Below are 16509 nucleotides of genomic sequence, written 5' to 3' on the forward strand. Positions count from 1 at the left end.
TTTATATACATAAGTGAAGAATTAAGTCATTGTATTTCATTTCTTAGCTCTGTGGAATTCAGTTACACACTCTTGGTCAGCTTCTTGTACACCTTCCTTTCCTGCGGGCACATGCCAGCTTGGGTCTTTTACCACACTTATGCCAGGTCTATAGCAACTATGGTGAGTTTTTGCAGTTATCTCTCAGCCATCTATGCTGTACATAGAGTTAGGCTAGTACCAGCCTATGATAGGTAATGTGTCTTTGGATTTATACATGTTAACCCATTATATTTTTCTACAAGGGATTGCACTTTCAAAAAGACCTTCATCATGGGAACACATGGAGACTGATCCATCAGCACCTGAACCTGCTGTGAGGGTATTCAGGGAATTCATTGAGCGATCCTTACACATTCTCTCCCAGAACCCTTCTCTGTTTTATCAGTTGGCTCTGAATGAGCCCCACTGTTCCCCAGTTTGCATCCAGGCTCAAGAGATTTTGGCCGAGTGGAGTTCAGAAAGCCAGTTTATTACAGTTTGGGAAAATAAGCCCAAATCTGTAAATTTCTGCAGCAGGTAAGGGATTGTGCGATGACTTGGATTCTTGAGTTATTATTATTTTGTACCAGCAACTGAAGTGTTTTTCTCTCACACAGCAAATCTTTGGATGTTCCTTCTACACCGGGTTGTGTTGGACTGAGTTGCAAAGGAAACTTTGCAGTTGTGGGCACCAGTGATGGCTCGTTGCATATTCTACATACAGACAGTGGCGAGGTGACTACTACCATTCACCCCGGAGTCTGCTATAGGTTAAAAAGAGGGTAGATGTACCAGATCTGCAACTATGGGTACTCTTGATAAATTCCAAAATTTGCATTTAACCAATTCAATACCTCAACAAGAATTAAGACCTGATTGAGATATTTTTTTTCTTTGTGTCACCTTCAGTGGTAGAACTTACAAGAAATAAAATGGTGAACGAATATTGACACTGTACAATATTAACGAAGCATAAAATGCTTCAACGTTTGTCCATATCTGATATTGGAACCGTGAACTTGTACTTCAACAGGCATGCATTTACGAGACCTTGACCTAGAGTACACTAATCCATTTATGTTTAGGCTAGATGCTAGTTGTAGCATTTGTATCTGTGTAGTTTAAGTGAAATTTCTTTGTGTATGTTCCAGGAAATCAGAACATTGTATAGTGGCTGTGATGGCGTCTCCTGCTGTGCATTTATTTCTGATGCATTACTCTGTGTTGGATCCTATGATGGAACATTGGAGATATGGAACATAACAGACGGCTGTCGGTAAGATGCTCATAATCTGACTCTGTGACTCTGCAAGACAAAGAAAGGGGCCTTAGTATGTGACCTCTGTCCAAGCATGTAATACATGTTTTAGTATTAATATATAGAATTACAGTTTTAATAATCTGAGGTTATAATTGCTCAGCCAGAAAATGAAGTCTGATTCAAGTTGCATGCATGTTTTTGCCATGATTTTCCCAGATTGTGGTAAAAAGCAAAACATGACCACGATGTGTGAATAGGCACTTGGTTTTGGCCAGCTTCTTTAACACATACACAGTCTACATACTCCATAACCCAGTGGAGGACAAGCCTTAAAGGGGTTGTGCAGTCCATTTGTATTGATGACCTATCCTCAAGATAGGTCATCCATATCTGATCGACTGGGTCCAGCTCCCGGCAACCCCACCAATCTGCTGTTTGAAGATGAGGTGGCGCTCCCTGGAGCGCTACTACTTCTTCATTACACTACTTGTCGTCTCGGAAGTGCAGTGTAATTGCAAGAACTTGTAATTACACTAAGCCTCCGTTGCAAAGGAGATGATGCGCAGTGCAATGAAGAGGAAGCAGCTCTCACATGGAGCGTTGCCTCCTCTCCAAACAGCTGATCGGCGGGGGTGTCAGACCCCTGCCGAACAGATATTAATGACCTAACCTGAGGATAGGTCATTAAGATAAACAGGCTGCACAACCCCTTTAAAAGTGCCAGTTTGGCCACTCCAGAAGGCATAAGAACATGGACATAAATGAGCATTACTTGGAGAGGACTACACATACTGTCATTTTACTCATTGCTTTAATAAATCCTCTTTTCCGATGCTCAGAATACACAGAATTGAAGCCCACAGACGACAGGTCACAGGTTGTTGTGTTAGTGCAGATCGTAGACAGATGCTCACCTGCTCTCTGGACTCTGATGTCAAGGTGACTCCTCATTTTCAATATATTGTTTGTTTTCTTACTTTTACATCCATAGTCCCTTTTCATTTATTCTGAACCCCTTTGTTTCTAGGTATGGGACACCAGCCGTTGCACCCTCACAAGCTCCAACTCATTCCCCAGCCCTCTCAACTGTGCAGCATTTCACCCTAATCGTTATGTGGCTTCTGTGGGATCTTGGGATGGCAAAGTATTTGTTGTTCAACTGGACAATTGGAATCGAAGTGCTGTAAGTTATGTTTTCCCATTGTAATTCATTGTACATTCATACGGATGAAGCCAGGGCCGGTGTTTGGCGCCCTAGGCGGAGAAGGCAAATTGCAACCGCCTCCCTAATCAATTTAAAGTGACATTATAACCTAATAAAGAGATTAAAACACATTTAAAAGAAGCAGTCAGGGGCAGATTCAGTGACCTACAGATGATATGTCTATGGATGTTCACTTTCCCTTTTTTCTCCATTTAGTCCAGACCATCATGTGCAGATGTCTTTGGTCAGTTGTGTGCAGCCACATAAGACACCAGTATCACTATATGGCATATGAGGCACTGTTACAGATTCTGAAAATCAGTCCCCAAATTTATACAGGCCACTGTCATCCTGCTACTACTCCCAATATTGTGCCCGTTGTGTTCCCCCATGCCCATAAACACTATAATGTCAGAAATAACAGTGCCATACATGTAGTCCCCATACAAATATTGCTCCCAGACTCTCATTAGTAATAGAGCCATCCATAGTGATAATACTCCCCAAGTATGTAAGAATGCTTACATATTGTGTCCAATAATAATAATGCCCCTACAGTAACCCTAGTAGTATTAATGTAACCATAGTGCCCCAATATTTATAATGCCCCTCCTGCAGTCAGTCAGTCAGTGCCCCTTGTAGCTCTAATGCTCCCTTGCAGTTAAAGATGCCCTGTAGTGTGTGTGTGTGTGTGTGTGTGTGTGTATATATATATATATATATATATATATATATATATATATGAAATATATATTGCTCCCGCCATAATTACAGTATATAATGCTCCTCCGCCCCCCTCTCTGTAGTGCCAGTATATATGGCAAATCACAAAAATAAAGTGGCCTAAATGCGAGGAAATGCTCAAAAACCCCAAACACTGTAGCGTGTTTATAACCGAGAGAGCAATTCCTCCACATATGATCCGCTGCTAATGGCAATCCCCAGCAAGAATGCATACAATGGAGGATGTTGGCAGCGGACCACATGTACCACAAGGCATCCTACACAAGATGGGATAATGTGTGGATGAAAATATACAAATACATAAATCACTGCAAAATGATATGCAACTGACAACACTGGCTAATCCCTCAGACTGATGTTAAAAACTGGGACTTTAGCCAATGTATTCCAGTCAGGAACACAACGGAGCCCTTTTTCACCACCGTCAAGGTATCTCAGTGTGGCATGGGTCCTACCACTAGACTACCTATGGTGTGTGAACACGGTATCATTCTGGTGCACCTTTTGCAGTGATTCCAGTATATATGGCCCCTGTAGTACCATTATATAATGCTCCAACTTCCCTCATAGTGGCAGTATATATATGCCCCTGATAGTGCCAGTATATAGATAATGTCCCCCTGTAGTATCAGTACATAATGCTCCTCCATAACCCCTGTAGTGCCAGTATATAATGCTCCGTCCTTGGGGCAAATATATAATGCTGACCCCACTAGTGCCAGTATATAATGCTCCTTCCCCTTAGTGCCAGTATAAATTGCTGCTCCCCCTCACTGCCAGTATACAATGCTCCCTCCACTTAGTGCCAGTATACAGTGCTGCCCCCCAGTTCCAGTATATAGTGCCCACCCTTAGTACCAGTATATAATGCTCTTCCCCTTAGTGCCAGTATTTAATATTCACCATCTTAGTTTCAGTATTTAATGTCCGCCCTCTTTGTTTCAGTATATAATGCCCCCCCCTTAATTTCAGTATATAATGCTCCCCCACCCAGTGCCAGTATTTAATGCTCTCACCCCTTAGAGCCAGTAGATAATGCTCACCCACTACACTGTCAGTATATAATGCCCCCCCCCCCCCCCCCCCCAGTGCCAGTACATAGTGCCACTGCTTAGTTTAAAAAAACAATCACTTAACTCACTCCCATTCCTCACCACCCTCTGAGCTGCAGGCCACAGACCTTTTCCAATCTGTGGCCTGTGTTGCCGCGTCCCAGGGCAGGCGGCCTATATGACATCACCGCTCCTGCATCGGCTTGAAGCCTATAAGGCTGAATGGCCGCAAATGCAGCCATAATTGCGCTGGCGCTTACCCCTCGCCTACCTGTCGTCTCGCCCCTGGGTAAGGGTTCTAGTAAAGTTTCACAAAACATATTCTTTCTTGCAGGTCCTGTGTGGTTCTTCATCAGTGAAAACAGTGTCATTCTCCTTAGATGGCAGTGTTGTGGTCTCAGGGAGTCTTGATGGCTGGGTGTCCCTGTGGTCTTGGGAAGCACAAGTTCTCCTGTCTCGTTTCAGAGCTCATAGTGGTTATACGCTGACTTCTAACTTTCTGCAGCATGGGGAATATCTGTTGACTGGTGGAGAAGATGGCAAGGTAATAACCACATTGAGTGTAATAGTGTCTTTAAAGGGGTTGTCTCATAACATACAAACCATCTCAGATAGCAGCTTTTGGCACCCTCCACAAACTAGTAATCTTGCTTGGGGAATCTGCAAGCAGCCAGACATTTCCCCTGCAGGGAAATCTAGAATTAAATGTCGGCCATTCAGATAAATGATTGCCGGTGTACTACAAGGATAGGCTTAAAGAGGCCCTTTCATGGGTCCAGACATTGTGAAATAACTAGCAGGTATGTAAATACCTGCAGGGATGTATTATCGCTTACTAGTTTGTCTGGGCGCCGCTCCGTTCGCCCGCTGTGCCCCCTGTTCACTTTTCCCGCCTGGTATGCTAATGAATAGCATCGGTACAGGGAGGAAGAGACTACCCTGTTTCTCAATGGGTGTTTTTCTCCCTGGCTGTAGCGCGGTCCAATCACAGCGGAGAGCGTCAAAGGGAGAAGGTGAGCTTTTTTTTGTCCCTGGCTGTGACGTTCACCGATGTTATAGAAGAAGGGAAAGAGGGGTCCTAAGCAAGAAATGTCTGTGTGCCCTAACCAATTACATGTTTGATGAGACAACTTGTTTGTATCTGTGCCGGGATCAAATCTTCTTCTCCTTACAGGTGCAAGTATCATCTGGAGGACTGGGGAGGCTACATGCTCATGGCTGTGTGAAGACTGCCTTATCTCCTGCACTTTCTGTAGCCATCTCTCCTAACAGGCAGCTGTTTGCGGTTGGCTATCATTCGGATTCTGTTTATATCTACAAAGTTGATAACGGTAAGGACAGCCATACCATGTCCAGTATTTGTCAGCTGAACAATCATTCGGCTGACAACTTTCTCTCCTGAACCCCCCCCCCCCCCCCCCCAACTCCAACATACACATTTGGTTTGACCAAACTTGTATGTGTATTCGATGGAGAGAGAGGAGAAAGCCAATGACAGACACCTCTAGTGGTGGCTAATCTCCTGGTGGAACAAAAGGATTGGTCAAAAAAAAATCTGTTTGCCCAGGGGCGGATTGGCCATAGACCTTACTGGGAAATCCCCTGGTGGGCCGATGCCCAGAGAGCTGCCTGAGTCCTCCTCATGCCTGGCCGTTGGAGTTTTTGGGGATGTAGTTTGTGATGGACTGTGGTATTTGGCTCTGTTGGGGTGGTATAATATGGTATATTGCCCTCTTCCATCAGTTTGGACCCAACTACAGAACTGGGCCACTTTTAGTTTTTAGTTTTTTTCCAGGTTCCCAGTCCCCCCCCTGAGTTTGCCCAATCCTTCTATCCCCTGACATCATCTGTTCGTTAGACTCGGATCTCCTCATGCACATTAGATTGTGGGCTGCACCATCTGTTATATGTGTGGATGGAGGCCACATATTATATTGCTCCTTTCTTTGTGCAGCCTGAAAGGAGGGGGGGGTCTTAAGAGTCTGGTAAGGGTTTCATGGCTTGTATAAAATGTTCGGCCTGATCAATCACGTAAGGTATTTTGTTTTCTTTCCAGGGGAGCTTGTGTCGCAGTGTCCATTTGAGAATGTAGCAGTGGACAGTCTTGTATGGCTCTCTGATAACACGCTGGTTACTGGCAGCTCGGATAGTTTAATTCGTGTCTGGGATGTATCACCAGAACAGTCATCTTGTCGGCTCACTCTGTGTGGGCATCAACGATCTGTTCAGGCCTTGGCACTATCCTGCCAGTTTCTAGCTTCCGCTTCTGGTGAGAATGTCTCATATCTATTTAACACATTACTATGATCTATATTGTTTTTGCCATGTAGTTGAACCTTCCTGTGATTAATTATCCATACATATCCATCAAAAAGATCCATGTATTGGCATCCTGAAAAAACAAAATGTGAAGTAATTATACTGTATGATAGAGGCTATTACACTTGGCATATTTCACTTGCTCCACAGTCATGCCTTCTTCACACATGGATAGAATGGACGTGTTATCACTGATGTCAATCATAAAGTTGACTTTGAATACTGATTAGTGAAAGAAAAATATCAGTTTATATGCATTTTATTTATTTATTTATTTTATGCACTTATATAGCGCTACTATATTCCGCAGCGCTTTACAGACATTAGCACCGCATTGTCCCCAGTGGGGCTCACAATCTACGTTCCCTATCTTTGGAGTGTGGGAGGAAACCGGAGAACCCAGAGAAAACCCAGGACCCCAGTGCTAACCACTGAGCCACCGTGCTGACATATTTGTCATAGTTAATTCAGTATAGAATGAAGGAATTGCCTCCTTAGATATTAATGACTTTTTTTTCTTTATTCCAGAGGATGTTTCCATCGGCCTGTGGTCAGTGGATAATCTCCTAATGGCTAATCCATCAGTTTCTCCTGTCTCAGTTCTTCGGAGTCACACTGCAGCAGTTACATGCTGTGCTTTTAGCCCAGATGGGAACCTGCTGGCTACTGGTGGGAAAGACCGGGTAAGAATACAAATGCAAGTGGTAGATGTGGTTTGTGGAAGGTGTGAGAAGTGTGAAGAGGGTTGGAGCTTGTGTCAAAAACAATACAATCATGATCAGCTATATCTTTCTCTTTGTCCTGAGAGTCGCGTCCCAGTAATGGCCATCCCGGACGTGACTCTCAGGACAAATAGAAGGATAAAGCCGTTTGTGATTGTAATGTTTTATACACAAGCTCCAAACTTCTTGTTTATATCTATGTATGTATGGTCTGTATAGTAGTGTAACAGTGACGGGATATAAATATCTAAAGATATACTCTGCAACATACAACACTGGGAAATGTGCAGTAATTGACTTTTACTTTAACACAGTCTCTGCTCTGTTGGGACGTCTCGGTGAATCCCCCTGTTCTTGCGCACACCCTGCTGTCATGTCACAAGGACTGGATAACTTGCTGTTCATGGACGGACGACAGCATGTTGGTAAGAGTGGAATATTTTAGTACTATGCGATTTAAAGAGGAACGGTCAGCTCTTCTGACATGTCTGTTTTAGTAGATAATACTTTGTTATTTATCCTAGAAATTTGTGAATAAATTGAGAACTAGTTATCAGTTGGGGAGGTGCCTCTACACTGTTTGACATTGTGCAGCCAGCGCTGATAGTGTCAGACTGTGTAGGAACACTGAATATATATGGAAGTATGGTGGGCACTCAATATTGGGACCACCATATACATAAATATTTAATAAAACCCTTTAATGAAAAACCACTATACCTATAAAAAAAAATATATATATATATATATATATATATATATATATATATAGTACAGACCAAAAGTTTGGACACACCTTCTCATTCAAAGAGTTTTCTTTATTTTCATGACTATGAAGGCATCAAAACTATGAATTAACACATGTGGAATTATATACATAACAAACAAGTGTGAAAAAACTGAAAATATTCTAGGTTCTTCAAAGTAGCCACCTTTTGCTTTGATTACTGCTTTGCACACTCTTGGCATTCTCTTGATTGAGCTTCAAGAGGTAGTCCCCTGAAATGGTCTTCCAACAGTCTTGAAGGAGTTCCCAGAGATGCCTAGCACTTGTTGGCCCTTTTGCCTTCACTCTGCGGTCCAGCTCACCCCAAACCATCTCGATTGGGTTCAGGTCCGGTGACTGTGGAGGCCAGGTCATCTGGCGCAGCACCCCATCACTCTCCTTCATGGTCAAATAGCCCTTACTTTCAAAGTTTTCCCAATTTTTCGGCTGACTGACTGACCTTCATTTCTTAAAGTAATGATGGCCACTCGTTTTTCTTTACTTAGCTGCTTTTTTCTTGCCATAATACAAATTCTAACAGTCTATTCAGTAGGACTATCAGCTGTGTATCCATCTCACTTCTCCTCAACGCAACTAATGGTCCCAACCCCATTTATAAGACAAGAAATCCCACTTATTAAACCTGACAGGGCACACCTGTGAAGTGAAAACCATTTCAGGGGACTACCTCTTGAAGCTCATCAAGAGAATGCCAAGAGTGTGCAAAGCAGTAATCAAAGCAAAAGGTGGCTACTTTGAAGAACCTAGAATATGACATATTTTCAGTTGTTTCTCACTTGTTTGTTATGTATATAATTCCACATGTGTTAATTCATAGTTTTGATGCCTTCAGTGTGAATCTACAATTTTCATAGTCATGAAAATAAAGAAGACTCTTTGAATGAAAAGGTGTGTCCAAACTTTTGGTCTGTACTGTGTGTATGTGTGTGTATGTATGTATGTGTATATATATAATATATATATAAAATATATACATACGCACATAAATAACAAGCAAAAGAAACCTTCTTTCTGGGATATTAGGTTATCAACGGCAGTATATGCCCATAAATAGTGTTCATCTATAGATAGATCCAAATGTGATGTGGTAACACCCAGTTCCGCTCAATAACCTGTATGTGTCTCTATTTTAGTCCTCTTTGTTTGGATTCCTCCCCCTTAGGTTTACAACCTCTATTAGCAATCACCGATATTCAATTCATACTGTATCCACAGTCTCTAAAAGTCAATTCCTGTGTTAGACCCTGCGCTCACCGGCTTGCTGGCAATGTACAGTTTAGCTGTATGCATCACATAAAGCCTCAGGTTGAGTGTTCTTACTTTACCACTCTACGCCGTGTTCGCGCTTGGTCTTGTACCGTCTTCGGGGTACTTCCTCCTCTTCAGCCTGCCAGGACCTACGCGGCGTCCCACGTGATCCAGCCGTCTCCTCGTGGCGTCCCACATGACGGCGGCAGGAAGCAGAGCGTGTTTTCTGGGTCCTAAAGTTTCTCCTCTCCACTACAATAGAAGATACAGTCGGTATTGCCAATGTCCTTAAACTCCAGATTGCCACTTGATGCCCTTATATTCGAGCCGCATAAGTGGGGTATAGGTTCCTTTGCTGTCCTTTTACCAAACGCGTTTCGGGGCTACAACACGCCCCTTCCTCAGTGTAGGAACACTCAAAAACAAAAACGCAGCCAAATCACAGGCCGGTAGCAGTTGCCCAGGACCTGCATTGTGGTCTGCGATGTTAAAGCTGCATGTGACTTGCAAGCAAACATCCAGCAGTGTTGGAGTTCTTGTAACTGTCTTTTGTCACTTTGCAACCACATTGACAGTCATTAGATCTTCATGTCATACAACACTTGTTGCTGTGTAGCCCCATAAACTTCCAGGAGGAATATATGAGGAATGGCACAGGGCAGAGTTCCTCCAGCACTGCCATTTCATTACTAAAACCATGTTAAGAGAACTGATAGGTCTTGCTTAAATGTATTTATGTATTATTAAATGTATAGATCTTGAATTTTGTAACCTCTTCTAACAGGTCTCGTCTTCAGGAGATGGATCTGTGTGCCTGTGGGATATTCAGAATGAGAAGCAGCTCCTGACATTTGCTGGACATCTAAGTGCAGTCAGCAGTGCTCTGTGCATGGTGTGTATGGCTTTCTCTTTCCGTATTCACTAATCTGCTATAGCACGTTTTGACTTTTATCTGTTGTCTTCTCTAATAAGGGGGAACGTGTTATCACCAGTGGCCGAGATGGTTTCCTAAAAGTCTGGAGTCTTACTGGCACTGAGATCGCTAGTATTCCTACTCACCACAGTCAGATAAATCAGAGCACCGCATACTGGGAGCCAGAACATAGTCAAGGTACAGTTTTGCAAATTATATAAAGATGGCAGGAGAAATAATAAAGTTGGTGCCATGTTTTTTGCTTCTTTTATGTTAGAGCTATTGTACTTGGTGCCTCAGGGTTGTGGCCACAACTTCTAGTATTGCCTATCGTAAAAGAAAAAAAAAAGTAGCAAATGATTTGCAATTATCAAATAAGTCCTATTTTTAATTAATATTGCAAAAGGGCATTTCCAAAAATATGCAAAGGCACTGTGCACAACCAGTTTTATTTGTATTATTAAAATTTCAGGAGAAATCCAGAAAAGTTGAAGTCACAGTTAATAAATGGCTTCTGGGATTCTTTGACAAATGCTGAAAACGTGTTCAATTGCATATGATAGTATGCACATTTCTCATTTCAGACGATACTAATTTAGTGGTTTATACGGCTGGTTCCGATGCCATGGTATTAAAGTGGAGTCCCCTGCAGGTGAGACGGATGTATACAGTGCTTCCTAGACAGCCGTGTACCAATGTCTCAACAGACTTAGGATGCTTATCAACATATACTGCAGTAGGGATGACGCTCCCTGTCATATGTCTTCTAGATGGAGCAGATACAAACTCTTAATGGTCATGGAGCAGCTGTAGTATCGTCAGTGGCAGACCCTCAGCTTCAGGTGACTGTGACAGCAGGCCAAGATGGCTCTATACGGCTATGGGGAGCCCCATGCAGGGATGGTAAGAAATAGTGGTGTGGGCACCATAAAGATCTAAGGAAGCCATTGTGTGATCACTTTTCTGATTAATATTTTCACAGACTCTCTGTTGGCAACTAGTCACAAGGGAATAATTACTGCTGTTGCATGGTCCCCTGATGGTGAACTGGTTGTGTCAGGTGGAGAGTGCGGAGATCTGATTGTGTGGCACCAGCACAAAGCTCTGCTGACACTGCAAGTAAGTACAAGATCTTTAAGGGTTATTCCCATTTAATTTTAAATTCCAAATGGGCGGCACCTTTACATTGGCTGATTATCGGGAATGAGCATTCATTCATTATAATAGTCCCGTGTTAATGCCTAATGCAAGATCTGCGGGGGCGGTGCATGACACATGGATTCTCATGTTCCTCAGGCTCTGCAATAGGCATAACACAGTGTTTACATTTCCCTAGAGTGTTCCTTCAAAGGGGTTGTCCCATCTTGTACACTGGGGGCATATCACTAGGCTATGCCCCCAATGTCTGATAGGTGTGGGTCCCGCACCTATACTTAGAAAGGAGCCCACAAAGTCCTGGAGGGTGCACCGCGCATGCGCGGCTGTCCTCCTATTATTTCTATGGGACTACCGAAAATAGACGAGCTCTGACTTGGCTATTTACATCAGCCCCGTAGAAGTGAATGGAGAAGTGGCTGCGCTTGCGCAGTGCGCTTCCCATTAATGTCAGTGGGACTTCTGAAAATAGCCGAGCGTGCTGCTCAGCTATTTTTCAACACTTCCATATAAAGGAATCAATGGTTGGCACGCATGCGTGATGTGCCCTCCGGCACTTTGTGTGCTCTGTTCTAAGTATAGGTGTGGGTCCCACCTCTATCCGACATTGGGGGCATCTGCTAGCGATATGCCCCCAATGTTCAAGATGGGAATAACCCTTTGAAGTAACCCTCTAGGAAAATGTAAACACTGTGTTATGCCTATTGCAGAGTCTAAGGAGCCTGAGAATACATGTGTCATGCACCGCCCCTGCAAATTTTGCATTAGGAATAATTTAAAGGGGTTGTCTGGGTTCAGAGCTGAACCCGGACATACCCTTATTTTCACCCAGGCAGCCCCCCTGAGGCTAGCATCGGAGCATCTCATGCTGGGCGGAAACTTACGCCCGGCAGTGTGTTCGGTGACGTCACCGGCTCTGAGGGGCGGGCTTTAGCTCTGCTAAATCCCGCCCATCAGTGCCGGTGACGTCACCGGGGTTCCTGGCAGCCCCATGGAGATCCCCGGTACGTCACCGGATCTCCAAAAAAATGCCTTTGCCCTGCGCAATTTAGCGCAGGGCAAAGGAGAGCATCGGAGCATGAACTGCTCCGATGCTCATGTCAGGGGGGCTGCCGGGGTGAAAATGGAGGGAAGTCCGGGTTCAGCTCTGAACCCGGAGAATCCCTTTAAGGTGCATTTACATCTAATATTATCGGGAATGAGTATTCATATAAAGGTGCCGCACATTAAATCATTGTTTCCGGGCAGCAGATCGTGCTGTGAATTTGAGGATAAATGATTGCAGTTTTCATCACTCATCCCCAGATAGTGGAGGTGATTGCTGCAAGTAAATGCAGCTCTTACCTCCACTGATGATTAGTTATCGTAAAGATACTGCAAATTTAAATGTGTCCTAATTTATTTTGCCTAGTTTCCTTTTTATGGAAATTACATGGGTTATTTTGACCTGGTCGATCCCTATGTGTCTATTGCAGTGTGGCGAGCTCTGCATTTCTTCAATTATTTTTACAACCAAGCGTTCTTTCTGCTGTGTGTCCAGTGATCTTACAGTTTCCCGCTGGCTTTTGTTTCCTTGTAAAGAAGGTGCCTTAAGGTGAGTTAAGGTTTGTAATAACATATGAGATTCTCCATATCATACCTTATGTTTTACCCAATAACGCTTGTTTTGTTGTTGCAGGGGGAAGAAGGCTTACAGTGTTGCGATCGAGTCCCTGGTATTGTCTGCTGTTCTCACCACCTCGCAGAAGGTGCAGCTGCACATGTTGTCTGGAAAAGATTTTCTCTTGGATCCCAAGACTGGATCTCTTCAGGTATCATAGTTGTATGGCCACTTGCACACGGGTGTATGCCAGTCAGCATTCTGCTTCAGTAATGGAAACATTTGCATGTCTTTTATGTATTTTGGATCTACTCTTAGTTTGGGCTTACAAACAGTGATGCAAAATACTGACCCGAACACTGTCATGTGAAAGGGACCTAAGAATGCCAGGGAAAAATTGCTTAATTTTATACTTAAAAGGGGACCAACTCCTTTGCATATGCCCTATTAGCCTCTTTGAGCAACTGTTGCTTTGGCGGACCCGGTCTATCTATATGGTGTTACATTATTGATTATTAATTTGAACGGCTGGCATACACTACGCCACTTACTTTGCAAACCAATTAGATACTATGTATCGACTGAACAAAGATCTTTCAGTCTGGAGCCATGTTTAGCTCTTCTATTCTATTACACAGAAGTAAGAAATAATATATGGGTACGTATGTTTAATATTTCTACAGAAGGGTCAGAAAGCCTACATCTTGTGTATGGTGGCAAATTGTAATCTAGAGTATTTTAAAAAGATACTTAGAATTTTTTTTATATACAGAAGACTGAATAGCCCTTCTGATAATATCCATGCAACATAGGACATGTGAACAACTTAACCACTTCCCTACCGCCATACAACTGTATATGTAGCAGGCAGCTGAGGCTAATGTCTGCAGTCTGTGGTAGAAAAAAACCCAGAAGCAAGTGTTTCCCAGGCAGGAATGCCTTCCCCTCACTGTGGTTGGGCAAGGCGTTCCTTAGTAGTGATAGGCCAGAGCCTGTACAAGGCTTCTAGGCCTATTACTGGTATATTCCAATGCAGGCCTGCAGTTCGCAACACTGCATTGGAATATGCTGAATTTTGTATTAAGAAATTGATAAAATTCCATTACTAAATTTGAAATAATTGCATAAAAAAATTAAAAAAAATATTTAAATCGCCTCCCTTTCCTCAAAATTTAAATAAAGAAAATAAACATAATAGGCATCACCATGTCCAAAAATGCATTACTATTTAAAATATAAATATATATTTATATATTATATAAATATTTATCCAATACGGCGAATGGAGTTTTTTTGTTGCTTCACCTCCCCCAAAAAATGTAATAAAAAGTGATCAAAAAGTCATAAACACCCCAGAATGGTATAGCCTCGCAAAAAATGAGCCCCCACACAACTCCGTAAATGTAACTGTAAAAAGTTATGGGAGCTAAAATATCGAGATGAAAAGAAAACGATATAAATGTGGTATTGTTGTAATTGTACTGACCCAGAGAATAAAGGTAACAGTCAGTTTTACTATGTAGTAAATGCTGTAAAAACAAAACGCAAAAAACTGTGGCGGAATTGTGTTTTATTCCACTTCCACTACATTTTGAATTTTTTTCCAGCTTCCCACTGCCTCATATGCAATATTAAATGGTGCCATTACAAAGTACAACTTAGACCACAAAAAACAAGCCCTCATGCAGCTCTGCAAACGGAAAAATAAAAAGTTATGGCACAGAAAGTCAGGGAGTGAAAAAACCCGAAAACTGAAAATCGCTTGGCAATGAAGTGGTTAAAGGGAAACTGTGAACATGAAAATAGAGTCCAATTCTGCAGGCAGCTTGTTATAAAGAAGGGGAAGCTGAGACTGATATTTAGCTTTGTGGGAAAACATTCAGTATAATTTGTTTATTCATGTAAATCTTTTTCTATGCTGAGGCGTCCAGTCAGTGTTCCTATTCAGCTACCTTTATAGGCACACAGGGAAGACTGTCAATCATTGATAGGACTGCCCACTATATATCAGTCTGCTCATCTCCTCCTGCTCTCTAACATACTGCTTGCATATTGCACTGCAATTTTAATGTTACAGTCTTTAAAGAATTACAGACATGTCTGTTTTAGTAAATTTTTGTATTTCACATTAAATGACTATTCTGGAGCATCTATTCTTATGACTTTATGTTGTACCATTCCTTTGTTATTACTACTAGAAGTTTATGATTGAGTTGCCAACTGGTGGTGTGTCCCTGCACATGACATAACGTAGTGTTATATGAAAAGCTGCTCAGAGATGTTTATTACATGGGGAATGCAAGTACTTACTAAAAGAGACATGTCAGGAGAGGTGACAGGTCCTCTTTACCAGCACAAACTTACTAAGAATTCTTCCTCCTGGGGCAGAACGTGGATGATGCTAACGCTTCCCTGCCAGATTCTCATGTCCACCCTCCTCAAGAGATGCTACATCCTGGCAGCATTATCACTGCATCCCATCCACATTTTGGTAAGTACAGATGTGTTTTCACATGAATCAATCTTGTTTTACTAATTAAAATAGATATGTAAATTTAATGTGCAGCTTGCTTGTACAGAAATACATGTATTTATAGTTATATCAGTGTTAGGCTCCATTCACACATCCGCAATTCCATTCTGCATTTTGCGGAACGGAATTGTGGACCCATACATTTCTATGGGGCCGCACGACGTGCGGCCTCGATCCGGAATTGCAGACCCGCACTTCCGGGTCCGCAATTCCGATCCTGAATAAAATAGAACATGTCCTATTCTTGTCCGCAATAGCGGACAAGAATAGGCATATTCTCTTAGTGCCGGCAATGTGCGGTCCGCAAAATGCGGAACGCACATTGCCGCTGTCCGTGTTTTGCAGATCCGCAAAACACAGACGGATGTGTGAATGGGCCCTTATTCAATACATTCCAGAACTCTAAGGGTTACATAGCATCATTAATCAGTATAATGCTATGCAATCCTATCGGTCCTACATAGATCAGGATGGGATCTTTCGCAGACACACGCTGTGAGTTCAATGCATTGAAGTCGCTAGTGTGAAACCATCCTTACAGTCCATTTGATATTCAGTATAAGGAGTCTGCATTCAGGAAATTCACTATCAAACCAGACACACGGACATTTATCAAAGCGTATCCTTACACCAGTCTTATAATCTCCCTGCACTGGTGTGAAATGCTCCTAATTGATTAAGAGGCAGATGCCAGGGGCTGGCGAACACTTCAGCTATAACTTATGCCACTTTCTGGCGAAAATGATAGTAAGTCCAGCAGGCCGTGCAAAGCCCTGCCCCTCCTCCTAAGCCCACCCTTTTTTGCAGCACTTCGGAAAAGTGCAGAGAAGCTTAAAAAATCGCAAATTATGTGTGCGATAAATTGCAACTTTTTTAATGCTGTGGCGTAAAGACATTGATAAATGTTCCCCAATGCCTTGTAGGGCTAGCTCAGCTGAATGAAATACTGT

General features: G+C 42.7%; 1 protein-coding gene across 3 annotated transcripts in view; it reads left to right on the forward strand.

The window, feature by feature from the left end:
- The window catches only part of LOC120988948 (telomerase protein component 1-like), a 73451-nt gene that overhangs the window by 53666 nt on the left and 3276 nt on the right, over nt 1-16509 (forward strand). For all 3 annotated transcript variants that reach the window (XM_040416752.1, XM_040416753.1, XM_040416754.1), the window contains exons 33-51: nt 48-162; nt 285-558; nt 639-756; nt 1173-1297; nt 2122-2221; nt 2310-2465; nt 4617-4826; nt 5457-5613; nt 6339-6551; nt 7130-7284; nt 7638-7748; nt 10143-10250; nt 10331-10469; nt 10856-10923; nt 11042-11174; nt 11254-11390; nt 12902-13020; nt 13105-13237; nt 15415-15517. In XM_040416752.1, the coding sequence (XP_040272686.1) occupies nt 48-162; nt 285-558; nt 639-756; nt 1173-1297; nt 2122-2221; nt 2310-2465; nt 4617-4826; nt 5457-5613; nt 6339-6551; nt 7130-7284; nt 7638-7748; nt 10143-10250; nt 10331-10469; nt 10856-10923; nt 11042-11174; nt 11254-11390; nt 12902-13020; nt 13105-13237; nt 15415-15517 (2674 nt within the window). The remainder of the gene's footprint in view (nt 1-47; nt 163-284; nt 559-638; nt 757-1172; nt 1298-2121; nt 2222-2309; nt 2466-4616; nt 4827-5456; nt 5614-6338; nt 6552-7129; nt 7285-7637; nt 7749-10142; nt 10251-10330; nt 10470-10855; nt 10924-11041; nt 11175-11253; nt 11391-12901; nt 13021-13104; nt 13238-15414; nt 15518-16509) is intronic.

Source organism: Bufo bufo, chromosome 2, assembly GCF_905171765.1.
Source record: "Bufo bufo chromosome 2, aBufBuf1.1, whole genome shotgun sequence".
Classification (NCBI taxonomy): domain Eukaryota; kingdom Metazoa; phylum Chordata; class Amphibia; order Anura; family Bufonidae; genus Bufo; species Bufo bufo.